General features: G+C 47.1%; 1 protein-coding gene across 3 annotated transcripts in view; it reads left to right on the forward strand.

Annotated features, from left to right (window-relative positions):
* The window catches only part of CMTM8 (CKLF like MARVEL transmembrane domain containing 8), a 91686-nt gene that overhangs the window by 49925 nt on the left and 27255 nt on the right, over window positions 1–14506 (forward strand). The window contains exons 1-2 of one of the 3 annotated variants that reach the window (XM_081527092.1): window positions 971–1255; window positions 9698–9863. The exons of the other annotated variants lie outside the window; for them this stretch is intronic. Coding sequence (XP_081383218.1) covers window positions 1017–1255; window positions 9698–9863 — 405 coding nt within the window. The 5' untranslated portion in view covers window positions 971–1016. Of the gene's footprint in view, window positions 1–970; window positions 1256–9697; window positions 9864–14506 lie in introns of those variants that run through there. 3 annotated transcript variants of the gene reach the window in all.

A 14506-nucleotide genomic window follows, 5' to 3' on the forward strand; every position in this document is an offset into this window, starting at 1 on the left:
TCAGGTCCAAAATGTCAGGAGTACCAAGGTGGAAAAGCTCCTTTTTATATGATTTATCAGCAAATGTTTGCAGTATATGAGGCCACCGGATGTTTGACGATTAAGTCACTCAAAAGACTGATGCTGAAGCTGGAGCTCCAGTACTTTGACCACCTGATGTGAAGAGCCGACTCGCTGAAAAAGACCCTGATTCTGGGAAAGTTTGAAAGCAGGAGGAGAAGGGGATAACAGAGAATGAGATGGTTGGATGGCATCACCGACTCAATGGGCATGAGTTTGAGCAAGCTCTGGGAGATGGTGAAGGACAGGGAAGCCCGGTGTGCTGCAGTCCATGGGGTCGCAGAGTCGGACAAGACTGAGCGATTGAACAGCAAAGCTGATCACCTCGTTGGGAGAAGAGACAGTAGAGAACCACCAAATTCTGGTACATTCGTGTTTTTATTTACAAGCCGCCTTAGCTGTTGGAGAGGAGCTGGCGCAGCAGGCTGTGAACAGGAACTTCCCCTGAGTCGGCGTTTAAAGGGTGAGTCAGTGTGGAGGGTTGCAAAACCACTCTTCTGTTCAGACATTAGCGTTGACCCCTGAGAGGTATCTTATTACTTACCCATTAACCACCTTTCCCTCTACAATGGCAGCTGCACTTAGGGTTTAAACATAAATCTTTGATTTTTTTTTTTTTTTACCCATAAAATGTTTTGTTGACTTTCGAGGATATCTTAACACAACTGTATTTGCATAAATCTTCTCACTTCGTTTCTTTTCCAGTCAGCTGTGCCGTTGAATCAGTTCATTTGGCTACACACCCATCCGTTGGGTTGCTTCTCGTTGCTGCATAGCCCTCCTTGGAGTGGATGTCGGCTAGCTGCGCTCAGGTTATGGCATAGACAGTGGGGGAAGGGACTTCGGGGCGGTGACTGTTCAGGGCGTCATCCAGAAGATTATTAAATCGAAGCTCGTTGATCTCCTACGCACACAGGGTTTCTGCCTTGGTAGGTCTGGAGTGAAGCTTTCATGTGATGTGGCTGCTGGTCTGGGGACCACACTTTGGGAACCACCAGTGTGGGACAGAAGTACAAATGGGGGCCCATGTTCAGGGAATATGTGCAAAGGGAAATAAAGCACCAGAGGAGTCTGGCAGATGTAAGCTCTGGGAAGACAAGAGGATACTGCTTCAAGAAGGAACTGAGATGAAAGTTAAGGTCATTCCTGTTAGAAACTCAGCTCAGGAAGAAAAGAGAAAAAAGGGAGATGGAGGGTGAGAAGATTTTTTTTTCTATTATAATTAGTAGTAGTGCTAATATGGGCTTCCCGGGTGGCGCTAGGGGTAAAGAACCTGCCTGCCAATGCCGGAGACGTAAGAGATGTGGGTTCCATCCCTGGGTCGGGAAGATCCCGTGGAGTAGGAAATGGCAACCTACTTCAGTATTCTGGCCTGGAGAATCCCATGGACAAAGGACCCTGGTGAGTCACAAAGGGTCAGACGTGACTGAGCACTCACCCATACACAGTACTGTTATTACTATTAGCATTATAGCCATCGTTGCTATTAGCATTACCACTTCAGGATGGAGGAGGCATAAGCCTCCTTTCCAGAAAAATAAAACAGATGAAGAGTCACGCCCCCTCCCTCCCTGCCTCCTCCCTAGTCTGATTTGATCTGGGTGGGAAGATGCCTTCAGGCTCAATGGTCCTGCTCTCAGCAGCTTCAGACAACACAGAAGCAGGTCATGTCTGCAGACTGTTAGGGACCTTAGTGACATAAAGAAAGAAAGACAAGCAAGCTGCAGGGTAGTCAGTCAAGTTTTCCGTATGAGGAGAAACAAATGTACAAGCTCTTCCTCCCCATCTCTGTGTATGTGCCCAGAAGGAAACCAGATCATTTGTAGGAATGCCCATGTGGCTCCATGGTAAAGAACCCCCCTGCCAGTGCAGGAGACGTGGGTTCGATCCCTGGGTTGGGAAGATCCCCTGGAGGAGGAAATGGCAACCCACTCCAGTATTCTTGCCTGGGAAATCCCATGGCCAGAGGAGCCTGGTGGGTTACAGTCCATGGGGTTGCAAAGAGTTGGACACGACTTAGTGACTGAACAACAACAGCAACCCTTACACATCCTTGGGCACCTCTACCACTCAGGTCCTTCCCCAGAAGCTCAGGGTGTTGGGTGAGGCCGTGGGAGGGGTACTGACATGGGACAGGAGGAGACTGGACTCCGACTTCGTTCACGACCTCAATGTTCCTTGAACGCTTCGTGTCTCACTGCCAGGCACGTAGTAGATGCTTAGAATAAATCTGAGCACTTACTGCTATTGAATTTTTAAAAATTGAAGTGCGGTTAATTTACAAAATTGTGTCAGTTTTGAGCGTAAAGCAAAATGATTCAAAAAGAGTTGAATATGGGTTGATAGGAACCGTGGAGCTTAGTGAATTTTCGTATATTATCTGCTAGATCCCAGGGTGTCACCTTTTAATGAAAGTAATGGAGTAGCATCCCTCTGAATTTAAGGTTCAAAACTGTTTCACAGTTTGGGGTCATGGCAGCCCCACCAGTTAGAGATACACTATCGCCAGAAGGTTGTCCTGACAGCTCGGTAGTCGGCAGTGACTGCGGGTGGACAGCACCCACGCGGGCACAGCCACTGCCTGTGGGGTCAGGGAGCTGTGAGGAAGTGTCGACAAAAGCAGAGTGAGGTGTCCCGGGGAGTTGGCTGGCGCTTGGGTCATACGACTTGCGTGGCTGATCTCTAGACACCTTTAACCCCCTTCTCTGAGCTGTGAAAAGCCTCCCTCCATTGCACCAGCGCTGCAGCAAGAAAAGCTGATTTGAGTTTAAATCGGGAAGGACTCATGCCTGAGCTGAAAACCAGTTTCTTCTTTTGCCCCCATGCTGGACTCATGGCCCACAAAGGGTCCCAAACTTGGGGCGTCCTGGTATCTCATTTTGCCTCAGAGTCCCACTCACCGAGAGCCCAGTCATGTTTTTGGTGATGCGGCGATTCTAGCTGAGGGTTTGGTCCAGCAGGAAGTCAGGCGTGGACACTAAGACCCTGCAGCAGCCTTGTCCATGAGCGCCGAAGAATTGATGCCCTCGAACTGTGGTGCTGGAGAAGACTCTTGAGAGTCCCCTTTGACTGCAAGGAGATACAACCAGTCCATCCTAAAGGAAATCAGTCCTGAATATTCATTGGAAGAACTGATGCTGAGGCTGAAGCTCCAATACTTTGGCCACCTGATGTGAAAAGCCGACTCATTGGAAAAGACCCTGATGCTGGGAAAGATTGAGGGCAGGAGGAGAAGGGGACGACAGAGGATGAGATGGTTGGATGGCATCACCGACTTGATGGACATGAGTTTGAGCAAACTCCGGGAAATGGTGAAGGACAGGGAAGCCTGGCGTGCTGCAGCCCACGGGGTCACAAAGAGCTGGACACAACTGAGTGACTGAACAATGAAGTCCAGTAGGGGCTGGGAGCTTCATATGGCGGCGCCAGCACTTGGAGAGGGAAGGGTTTGCTACCTCTGATGACCGTCACCCTTGCCCGTGCTGGGCTGGCCCTGCATCTTGCAGGGTCGTTTGGGATTCTCACATCCAGTCTTTCTTTTCCTGGCTTAATCTTTAGAAAAGAGGTAGCAAAAAGAGGACATTTCAAAACCAAACTAAAGCAGAGTAGGAAATTCACGCTTCCTAACGTTCGCCGTGTAAGTTACATGTGGGGGAAGGAGCAGTGAAGGTATGGGTGATTTTTTAAAGTTTTTTGAGTTTTTTTTTTTTTTTTCTCAGTAACTCAGATATCCCAAAACTACTACATGGATTTTAACAAGCCACATGGGAGATCTCCCTGGCTGTCCTGTGGTGAGAATTCTGTGCTTCCATTGCAGGGGGCACAGGCTTGATCCCTGGTCAGGGAACGAAGATCCTGCATGCTGAAAGGTGTGGCCAAAAAAAAATAAAAGAAGTCACGTGGGTACATCTTTGAGGGAAGGTTGTTGGATGATCCCATCAGAATTCCATCATGGAGGGTAGAGCAGAGGAATTTTGCCTACACTGCAAGGCAGTAGCTTGAATTTACAGTCCAGCGTACTTTTGCTCTAATGAAAAGTACACCTGATCCCTGACTCCTCTGATCCTCTGGAGGTGCTTTAGAGACGTCCCATTCAGTAAATGACATCTTAACAGGGAGCTTCGTCCCTGACTGCAAGGGGTGCCCAAGGAAGACACAAGTTCGGTGAAACTAGGTTGGACTTACAAGCCCTTGACTGCTTTGTTCTAGGGGCATTTTCCTGCAGCGCAAGAGAGCAGTCACACTGCAATTGTGTGTGGGGGTTTCCTCATGGGAAGCTGAGAATTTCATTGCCGGGATTGTCGCTCATCCTTTATTATCAGCTCTGGGCACAGGCTTTGAACAGTGCCTCTGGACCTCTGGACTAACCATTTAGGAAATACCCTGACTTGAAGGCAGGGCTCTGCTCAGGGAGTATGCGTAAGAAGAGTACGACAGGAATTTTTTATTTTTTAAAAAAGGATTTGTTTATTTGGCCGTGCCGGGTCTTAGCTGTGGCTTGCGGGATCTAGTTCAAGCTGGGTCCCCTGCATTGGGAGTGCTGCGTCTTAGCCACTCAACCACCAGGGAGGTCCCTGTGAAAATTTTTTTCTTAATATATCTTTTTTCTTTCTTTCCATTGTTGGTAAGGAGGGAGAGTTTTCTAGAATGGGCCTTGTGGGTCCGGTTGAGGCATCACTGATGGAGACATTGACAGCCTCTTGCAGAGATGTTGACTGGTGAGTTCTAGTGAGCTTGATACTTGAGTAAGTGGGGGAACTTCCCGGCACATCCGTCCATTTCTGTGTTCCTACTCGCCGACTCTGGAGAGCCTCAATGGGCCTTTGGGCATCCATTCGGTGGATAAAGTAAATGGGGAAACAAACGGAGCTAAGCCGCCATCGCTGTTTTCAAAACTTTGCAGTTAAAGGAAGAAGAGATGGGGGCACTGACCAGACCAGGCAGGATGAAGAGAGTGCAGCAAAGAGGCGCCTTTGGTGCCGAGAAGATGCCCACACTGGGATCCCTGGAGTATTACCTTGGAAGTGAAAGAGGGTCCATGCTGAGTCAGTTTGGAAAAGGCCAGGCTAGACAATGTTTATATTATTCCTGGGAGGCCCTTCTGAGGCCGTAATGGGCTACATTTCTGAGACTAAGTCCAGCCTTTCCCAGACTAATTGGACCGTGAACCCTGTTTTTTGGACTGTCTCAGAACATATTTTGAAAAATGTGACTTAGGGAGCTGGTGACATATTTTTTAGTGGCTTGTGGTGTTAGACACTAATTCCTAAATTATCTGGGGTTGACAACCTATGTTATTCCTTTTAAGAAAACCAAATGCCTCTCTCCCACCTCCCCTTTTTTAAAATAAATTGGATCTTTTATTAAAAAAAAGTTTACTCTATTACCTTTTTTTTTTTTGGCTGCATAGCGTGCAGGATCTTAGTTCCCTGACCAGGGATTGAACCCACAGCCCCTGCATTGGAAGCATGGTGTCTTAACCACTGGACCCCCGGGGAGGTCTTAAATTAGCTCTCTTTTGAGAGGCTCTTGACATTCCTTGAAATAACTAGACATCCTCTGGGAATTTCCAAAAGGAAATTCACTGAAATCTAAAATTGTACTCAATACCTCCTCTCATTCCACCTTTTTGACTTGCTGGGATCCATCTCCTGGTGGAGCCTATTGGATGAGATTGAGGCCATTGTCTTTTTCAAAATATCGCTGGAGATGAACTCAGACCCTAGTGTTTTCAAGGGTGGTCTCGAGCCCTGACACATGGACAGCTTCTCAGAACAACTTCGAAGCCAGTTGACAAAAGCCAGGACAAGAATGTGAACTTTTCTGTAAGAGAGTTTGTGGCTAAACGTGTAGGGCCTTACGGAGGCGTTGCGTCATTTGTGAGCTTGAAGCTCTGTGAATATGAAACGGAAGCTGAATAAAAAAGCGCCTGCTTTGCGAATTTGGGAGTAGTTTTCCTGGACAGCAGCAACTTCCGTTGAGACTCTAAATGTATTTGAAGGGGATGAGGTGTGAAGGAGAACTGAGTGACTTGCGTTGAAAGTTGAATTTTTCAGTTCAGTTTTTAGAAACCAGTCGCTTACATGGTGAGAGACCTCCTCAGTGCTAGGTTCAGCTCTTTTTTTTTTTCTTCCTACATCATAGAACATATGGACTGCTGTGGGTTTAAAAAAAATTCTTTTTTGATGTGGACCATTTTTCAGGTGTTTATTGAATTTGTTACACTATTGCTTCGTTTTATATTTTGGTTTTTCAGCCGTGAGGCACGTGGGATCTTAGCTTCCCGACCAGGGATCGACCCTGCACCCCCTGCATTGAAAGGCAGATTCTGAACCACTGGCCTATCAGGGAAGTCCCTCTCCTTTTTACCTGTGAAACATCTTCCATTTATTAATATTTCAGAACTCCACCCTCAGCTGAAATCCAACCGGTTGTGAACCCAGTTTGAAAGTCTGTTTGCCAATATGGTAGATATTTTGCTCTGATAAGAAAATGCTTTGGGGTATAATTTATTCCTAAAAATGCAGGATAAGACAGTGTTTGAAAACGGAACCACAGACTGACATGTGACTATTAGAGACCTGGCTATTGGGAGGGAAGTGGCCTGGGATCTGAATTTGTAGGTTTTTCTAACTCTCAGGGCGGTGGAGGGGGGAGTGGGGGACCCCTGACTTCGGTCTGTCAGTCTCCAGCCATGTGTCCTGGGACGGTCACTCGGTTTGGGCTTCCCTCCTCATCTGAACTGAGATTGGTGGTAGAATTGACCTCAGAATCGTGCAAGGTCTAAGCGTGTGGATCCAGGGAAGGGGCTTGCAGCACTGCCTAGCCCTTAGGGGCTGCTCAGTAAATGTTAGCTTATTTTTTATGTAAGACTTAAAACATAGATTACACAGTTAAGTGTGGTCAACCATGAGTACTTCTCTAAAGTAAACTCTTCACATCTGACTTGGTCCATCTCACTTAAAATGACATTTAGCAGGAAAATAAGCGTTCATGTTGGAGGAAAGACTTACTGTTAAAGGGTAGGAGGCAAGAGATACTCCTGACGTTGTCTGGATTTTATTTTGAAATTCACATATTGCCAGTGGAAAAGTAAATAAAAGTGAGCAGAAGTCTAACCTTTATGAAGGGCAGTTGAACAGCTGTTCTTTGTAAGGACAGACCCAGGTACTCTGACTTAGGAGTTACACTGCTATATAAATTTACCCTACAGCGAGCCTGATTGTGTACAAAATGATATTTGTACAAGGTGATTCCTTGCAGTGCTGTTGGCAGAGCAGGAGACCGGAAGCAACTGGCAGAGACTCTATACTCGGGAACATTATGTAGCAGTTTAATGAGAAATAGGATGCTTTCCGTTGGATGATCGAAAAAGCAAGAGAGTTCCAGAAAAACATCTATTTCTGCTTTATTGACTATGCCAAAGCCTTTGGCTGTGTGGATCACAACAAACTGTGGAAAATTCTTAAAGGGATGGGAATACCAGACCACCTGACCTGCCTCTTGAGAAATCTGTATGCAGGTCAGGAATCAACAGTTAGAACTGGACATGGAACAACAGACTGGTCCCAAATAGGGAAAGGAGTCTGTCAAGGCTGTATATTGTCACCCTGCTTCTTTAACTTATATGCAGTGTACATCATGAGAAACGCTGGGCTGGTTGAAGAACAAGCTGGAATCAAGATTGCTGGAAGAAATACCAATAACCTCAATATGCAGGTGACACCACCCTTATGTCAGAAAGCAAAGAAGAACTAAAGAGCCTCTTGATGAAAGTGAAAGAGGAGAGTGAAAAAGTTGGCTTAAAGCTCAACATTAGAAAACTAAGATCATGGCATCCAGTCCCATCACTTCATGGCACATAGATGGGGAAACAGTGGAAACAGTGGCTGACTTTATTTTTTGAGGTTCCAAAATCACTGCAGATGGTGACTGCAGAAATTAAAAGATGCTTACTCCTTGGAAGGAAAGTTATAACCAACTTAGACAGCATATTACAAAGCAGAGACATTACTTTGCCAACAAAGATCCATCTAGTCAAAGCTATGGCTTTTCTAGTAGTCATGTATGGATGTGAGAGTTGGACTATAAAGAAAGCTGAGCGCCGAAGAATTGATGCTTTTGAACTGTGGTGTTGGAGAAGACTCTTGAGAGTCCCTTGGACTGTAAGGAGATGAAACCAGTCCATCCTAAAGGAAATCAGCACTGAATATTCATTGGAAGGAGTGATGGTGAAGCTGAAGCTTCAATCCTTTGGCCACCTGATGCGAAGAGCTGACTCATTAGAAAAGACCCTGATGCTGGGAAAGATTGAAGGTGGGAGGAGAAGGGGATGACAGAGGATGAGATGGTTGGATGGCATCACCAACTCAATGGATATGAGTTTGAGTAAACTCCAGGAGTTAGTGATGGACAGGGAGGCCTGGCATGCTTTGGTCCATGGGGTCACAAAGAGTCGGACACGACTGAGCGACTGAACTAACTGACTAACTAAGGATGATTTCTGGGCTTCCCAGGTGGCACTAGTGGTAAAGAACCTGCCTGCCAGTGCAGGAAACTTAAGAGACATGGGTTCGATACTTGAGTTGGGAAAATCCCCTGGAGAAGGGCATGACAACCTACTTCAGTATTCTGGCCTGGAGCGTCCCATAGACAGAGGAGCCTGGCAGGCTGCAGTCCATAGAGTTGCAGAGTCGGACATGACTGAAGCGACCCAGCACACGTTCCGGGAAAAGATCTCCAAAGGGCGTTGTCAGGACAGCAAGGGGAGGCGGAGGGGGAGAGTTAAGTATAATTTGGGAAAGATGCAGGAGAAACTAATAACAGTGTTTGCCTCTGGGTGGAAGGAGGGAACCCTCTGTGGCAAGAGAAACCCAAGAGGGATCTGGTGACCAGGAGGTGCCTCACTGTCTGACTCTGTACTTCTCCATTTCCAGCTATATCAGTGTCTTACCTGTTTGACAAAGGGAAATAATTAGGAGGCAGCAATCCCTGGTGGTTCAGTGGCTACGGCTCTGAGCTCCCAATGCTCAGAGGGGGCCTGGATTCAATCCTGGATTGGGAACTCGGTCTCACATGCCATAACCAAGACCCAGTGCAGCCAAAGAAATAAATAAATATTTTTAAAATTTTTTTAAAAATTAGAAGGAATTTCCACCCCAACTTTCCTCTTTTCATAAAGGTGACAGCAGACTGTCACCATAACGGCGCGGAGACCCTGGGAATTTCTCTCTAGGTTTAGGTCTCAGTAATGTATGGTTTTATTTTAATTTTATTATGAGAAATTTCAAACTGAGTATAATATACTCCCATCTACCTACCACTCAGCCTCAGTCATTGTTAATTTATGCTGCTTCTATATTCCTACCCATTCTGCCTCCAGGAGGATTTAGAAGGAAATGTCATTTCACCTGTAAAGATTTTAGTAAGTAGCTCTAAAAGACAGGAATTATCTTTTAATATTTTTTGGCAATAATTATATTAAAAAAAAAAATTGTCAACTTCCCAACCCCTTCTCCAGTCACAACACTGTCCCACTCGAAGTTTGACCATGGGGTTCTTTTCTCAGAATGTTAATTCTCAGTCTGCACTTTAAGAGGTTTCACCGCTTCATTCATCACCGCATCTTGCTTTTTAGATGCTCCCCAGAGAGCTACTTCCAGCGTTTCCTACACGTGAAGTTTGTTCTTCTCAGCTGGACAGTCTGCTCACTTTGGTCCTGTGAACACGTAGTTAACGATGCTGTTGCCTGCATCGGTGATTCCACTCTTCCATTTAACACTCACTCTGATCAGCTAAAAAGGGTAAGAGGCAACAAAATATTCAGATATTTGTGTAGACTAGCTCTGCGGAGAAGGCAATGGCACCCCACTCCAGTACTCTTGCCTGGAAAATCCCATGGATGGAGGAGCCTGGTGGGCTGCAGTCCGTGGGGTCGCGAAGAGTCGGATACGACTCTGAGCAACTTCACTTTCACTTTTCACTTTTGTGCATTGAAGGAAATGGCAACCCACTCCAGTGTTCTTGCCTGGAGAATCCCAGGGACGGGGGAGCCTGGTGGGCTGCCGTCTATGGGGTCGCACAGAGTTGGACACGACTGAAGTGACTTAGCAGCAGCTCTGCTGAGCAGGCAGGCATGGCAGAGCTATCAAAACCACCCTCGAAAAAAACAACCCACGGTAGGAAATAGAGGTTTGTCAGCTCACATCCGGACGCTTGACACAAAAGGCTTTGGGAGTTGCAATCAGTAATGTGCAGCGTGAACTTGAAAGTCAGGGCCCCTGTGGGCTTCCTCCTGCTGGTGTTCCGCCCTGAGCCGCTGTGTCAGGGAGGGAGCTCCACGAGAAACTTCTGCTTCTCACTGGAGATCTGTGAGTCTGTTGTCGAAAACCTAAACTGACCTCAGTGCCGCTGCCTCCAGTCCTTAATCAGGTTCCTTTGTGCATCTGAAATGGAGTTAGAGTTCAGAGAGACGAAAATGTATGCCCACACAAACACTTGGATCATAAAAGCGAAAAAGCGGAAGCAACCCAAATGCCCATCAGCTGATAAATGGACAAGTGACATGCAGTGAGGCATACAATGGAATGTTATTCAGACGTTGAAAAAGAATACATGCTACTGACACATGCTACAACATGGAAGCCAGACGCAGGAGCTGTGTGTTACATAATTCTGTTTATATGAAATGTCCAGATCTGGAGAGACAGTAGGTCATTGGTGGCTCAGGGCTAAAGGTGGTGGTGGTGGCAGGAAAGGGGAGAGACTGCTAGTGGGGAAGGAGTTTCTTTACGGTGATGAAAATATTCTAGAATGATGGTGACAGTTGTACAGTTCTGTGAATACATTAAAATGCACTGCATTGTACACGATGGTGACAGTTGTACAATTCTGTGAATACATTAAAATGCACTGCATTGTACACTTTAAATGGGTACGTTTTATAGTTTGTAAATTACATCTCAATAGAGACTTCCCTGGTGGTCCAGTGGCTAAGATTCTGTACTCCCAGTGCAGGGGTCTAGATTTGATTTCTGGTCAGGAAACTAGATCCTACATGCTGCAGCTAAGAGTTCTTATTGGGACAGCTGAAGATCCAGTATGCTGCAACTAAGACCTAGTACAACCAAATAAATAAGTGTTAAAAAAAACTATATCTCGGTAAAGCTATTATGAAATACCATTGGCACTTCCCTGGTGGCTCAGTGATAGAGAATCCACCTGCCAATGCAGGAAACATGGGTTTGATCTTGGATCTGGGAAGATCCCACATGCAGAGGAGCAACTGAGCCTGTGCTCTAGAGCCCAGGAGCCGCAACTGCGGAAGCCCGCGTGCCCTAGAGCCCATGCCCCGCAACAAGAGAAGCCACACAGTGAGAAGCCCTGTCCCTGCAGCTGGAGAGTAGCCCGTGCTCTCCACAGCTGGAGAAAAGCCTGGGCAGCAGCAAAGACCCAGCACAGCCATAAATAAATAAATAAATAAAGTTATATTTAAAAGGCACTGGATTTACTTACAGCCCCGGGGTTGGGGCGTGTTAGGTGAGACGAGGGAGGAAGGACATGTGGCTTCCTTTCCTCTCTGAAACTCCATGCAAATCTTGTTTCTCTCCCTCCCAGATCACTGGGAAACAGAAGGGACTTTATTTGACCCCGTGGTCTTATTTTACTTCCCACCCTTCATCCGAGGTTAGGACAGTGGTTCCTTTAGCAGCTAATGACTTCTTTTTTTCTCTCTCTACCCCTACCCCAAAACTTGTTTTTAAAGTATCCTTGTAGTTGTTGGGTGACAGTGGGTGACTTTCCTTTTCTGGAGTTTTCCTGTGTTGGCAGTTGTTTTGGTCTTCAGAAATCAGTGCTGATATGAAAAAGACTGACCCTTTTATTTATGTGACCCAAGGAGGAGAAAGAGTTTAAAAACAACACCTATAGGACTTCCCTGCTGATCCAGTGGCTAAGACTCCCAATGCAGGGGGCTCGGGTTCAATCCCTGGTCAGGGAACTAAGATCCCACATGTCACAAGACCTGGCGCAGCCAAATAAACAAGTAAATATTAAAAAAGAAAAAAGAAAAGAACCCAAGGGAATTCCTTGGTAATCCAGTGGTTAAGACTCCCAAGTTTCCACTTCAGGGCACCCAGGTTCCATCCCTGGTTGGGGAACCAAGATCCCGCAAGCCAAGTGGTTTTGTGACCAAAAAATAAAAAAATAAAACAACACGCAGGTCAGAGGTGTATTTTCCTGCTGGTGAAAAAGCTGTATCAGCATGCGTCCCTGGGAAACATGGTGCTGTTTTAATGGCATCGGGGTCCTAAGTGAGACTTGGGTTGTGCACCAGCTTGTTCATTTGACAATCTGCTGAAAATAGAAAATTGTATGGGGAGGAGGGGGTGCTTCCCCAGTGGCTCAGCTGCAAAGAATCCGCTTGCAATTCAGGAGACACGGGTTCGATACCTGGGTTGGGAAGATCCCCCGGCAGAAGGCATGGCAACCCACTCCAGTATTCTTGCCTGGAGAATCCCATGGACAGAGGAGCCTGGCGGGCTACAGTCCATGAGGTCGAAAAGAATCGGACACGACTGAAGCAACTTAGCACAGCCCTTGGGGAGAGGGGGAGGGACACACAGCTGGTGAAAGTCTACCTGTGTACCTGTATGCGTGCGTGTGGACTGGCAGAGAGAGAGCCACGTCCTGCCCTGACGTCTTCAGGGGAGCATCCTGGTGAAGAACTCCCAGGTAGGGGAGCCCGACCTTAGTATCCCGAACTATTTTTGAAGAGCAGGGAAATGGTGGCTGTAATTTGCTAGATCAGGAGCAGGCAAAGCACAGTCAGGGGGCCAAGTCTGTCCTGGTGCCAGTTTTCAGGAATGTTTGTTCAAACGGCCACGCCCATTTGTTGAGATACAGGCTGCTCCCAGGTCTCAGCCACAGAGACGAGTTACTGCAACTGTCTGTCCTGCAAAAGCCTGAAGTATTTACTCTCTGGCCCTTCACAGAAACACTTTGCTGACTTCAGTGCTCAGTGATGGGATTCCCTCCCCGTGGGGGTCCCGGGAAGAGGCCTGTGTCCTTGGTACTTGTAAATTGAGTACTTAGAAATCCCTGAGCCCGTAATACGAACTCTGGGAATGCTAGCTGTTTCTTTTTATTTTCTCCTGTAAAATGATGCAGGCCCCACCCAAGGCTGATTGGTTCTTTCAGTTGCTGGCATATTTGGGTGAACTCAGCAGTTGGGCTTCCCTGGGGGCTCAGGTGGTAAAGAATCCACCTGCAATGCAGGAGGACCCGGGTTTGTTCCCTGAGTGGGAAAGATGCCCTGGAGAAGGGAATGGCAAATCTTGCCTGGAAATTCTGAGGGACAGAGGAGCCTGGCTGGCTACAGTCCATGGGGTCACAAAGAGTCAGACACGAGCGAGTGACTAAGCACGCTCGCACACGCAGCAGTGAATGGCTTTGAGACAGGCCACGTGAATTGGGCGCATTTCTGGTGAACCCAGGCGTGCACACCAGCCCCGTGTTTCTGCAGCTGCGTTGGCTGAGCTTAATTTCTCCATCAGGACCTTCCTTCTTTTCCGTCTGTTCACAGTGATCAGACTTCTCATTTTACTAGTGGTTCACAACACCACCTATTGGGTCATTCACTTAGGAATAGTCAAGTGTGGTGTCTGGGGCCTAGGCTCAAAGTTGTTTGCTTATAACATGGAAACTTTTCTCAAGTCTAGGAGCTGTATCTCCTGGGTTCAGAAACCTGCTTCCATCCACACGTGCCCTCAAGTTATCCCCTGTGAAAAATACTCTCTGGGCCTCTCCTTTCCAAAGAGAACATGAACTTGTTATAAAGGTTATAAATGCCTATTTGCTGAAATGTTCTGTCTCCGGGAGGCAGGCTGCCAATTTAGTGGAATCATCTCAGGTTTATTGACCTGTTGGTCCCCTTCTTACATGAAGCTTTACCAGGCCTCTCTGCAAGAGTGAAGGCTGGACCTCTTTTTCTCATTTAGGGAATTATCACTGTTAAGCTCGTCTAAGGGAAAAAGAGGTTGGGGTCTCTCAGATCATCATGCCCAGGCAGGAGCTTGGTGAACTGTTTACAGTTTCAGCCCGACTGGCAGCAGCATCTCCCTCCAGTTTTAATGGGAGCTGTATCGCTGCTTCTGTTCGTGACGCCAGCTGTCTCACTGTTCATACTGTCCACACTGTTGGCTGAACCCAGGGTAGGCAAGGCACGAGGTGAGAGGCGAGGAGACTCGAGGAGCCGTAGTAACTGTGAACACGTTTATTCTCTCCTGGCTGAGGCAGCAGCCATAGCAGCGGTCATAGCATAACCATAATGTAGCAATAATGTAGCCACAGCATAGCCTCGGATGACGTAACCGAGATATCGCTCCAGGGTAGCCCCAGTGCAACCGCAGCCAGGGCTTTCACGGCGAAGCTCAGAGCAGTCCGTGAG

The sequence above is a fragment of the Giraffa tippelskirchi genome, chromosome 9 (genome assembly GCF_054371585.1).
Source record: "Giraffa tippelskirchi isolate mGirTip1 chromosome 9, T2T-mGirTip1v1.2.pri, whole genome shotgun sequence".
NCBI lineage: Eukaryota > Metazoa > Chordata > Mammalia > Artiodactyla > Giraffidae > Giraffa > Giraffa tippelskirchi.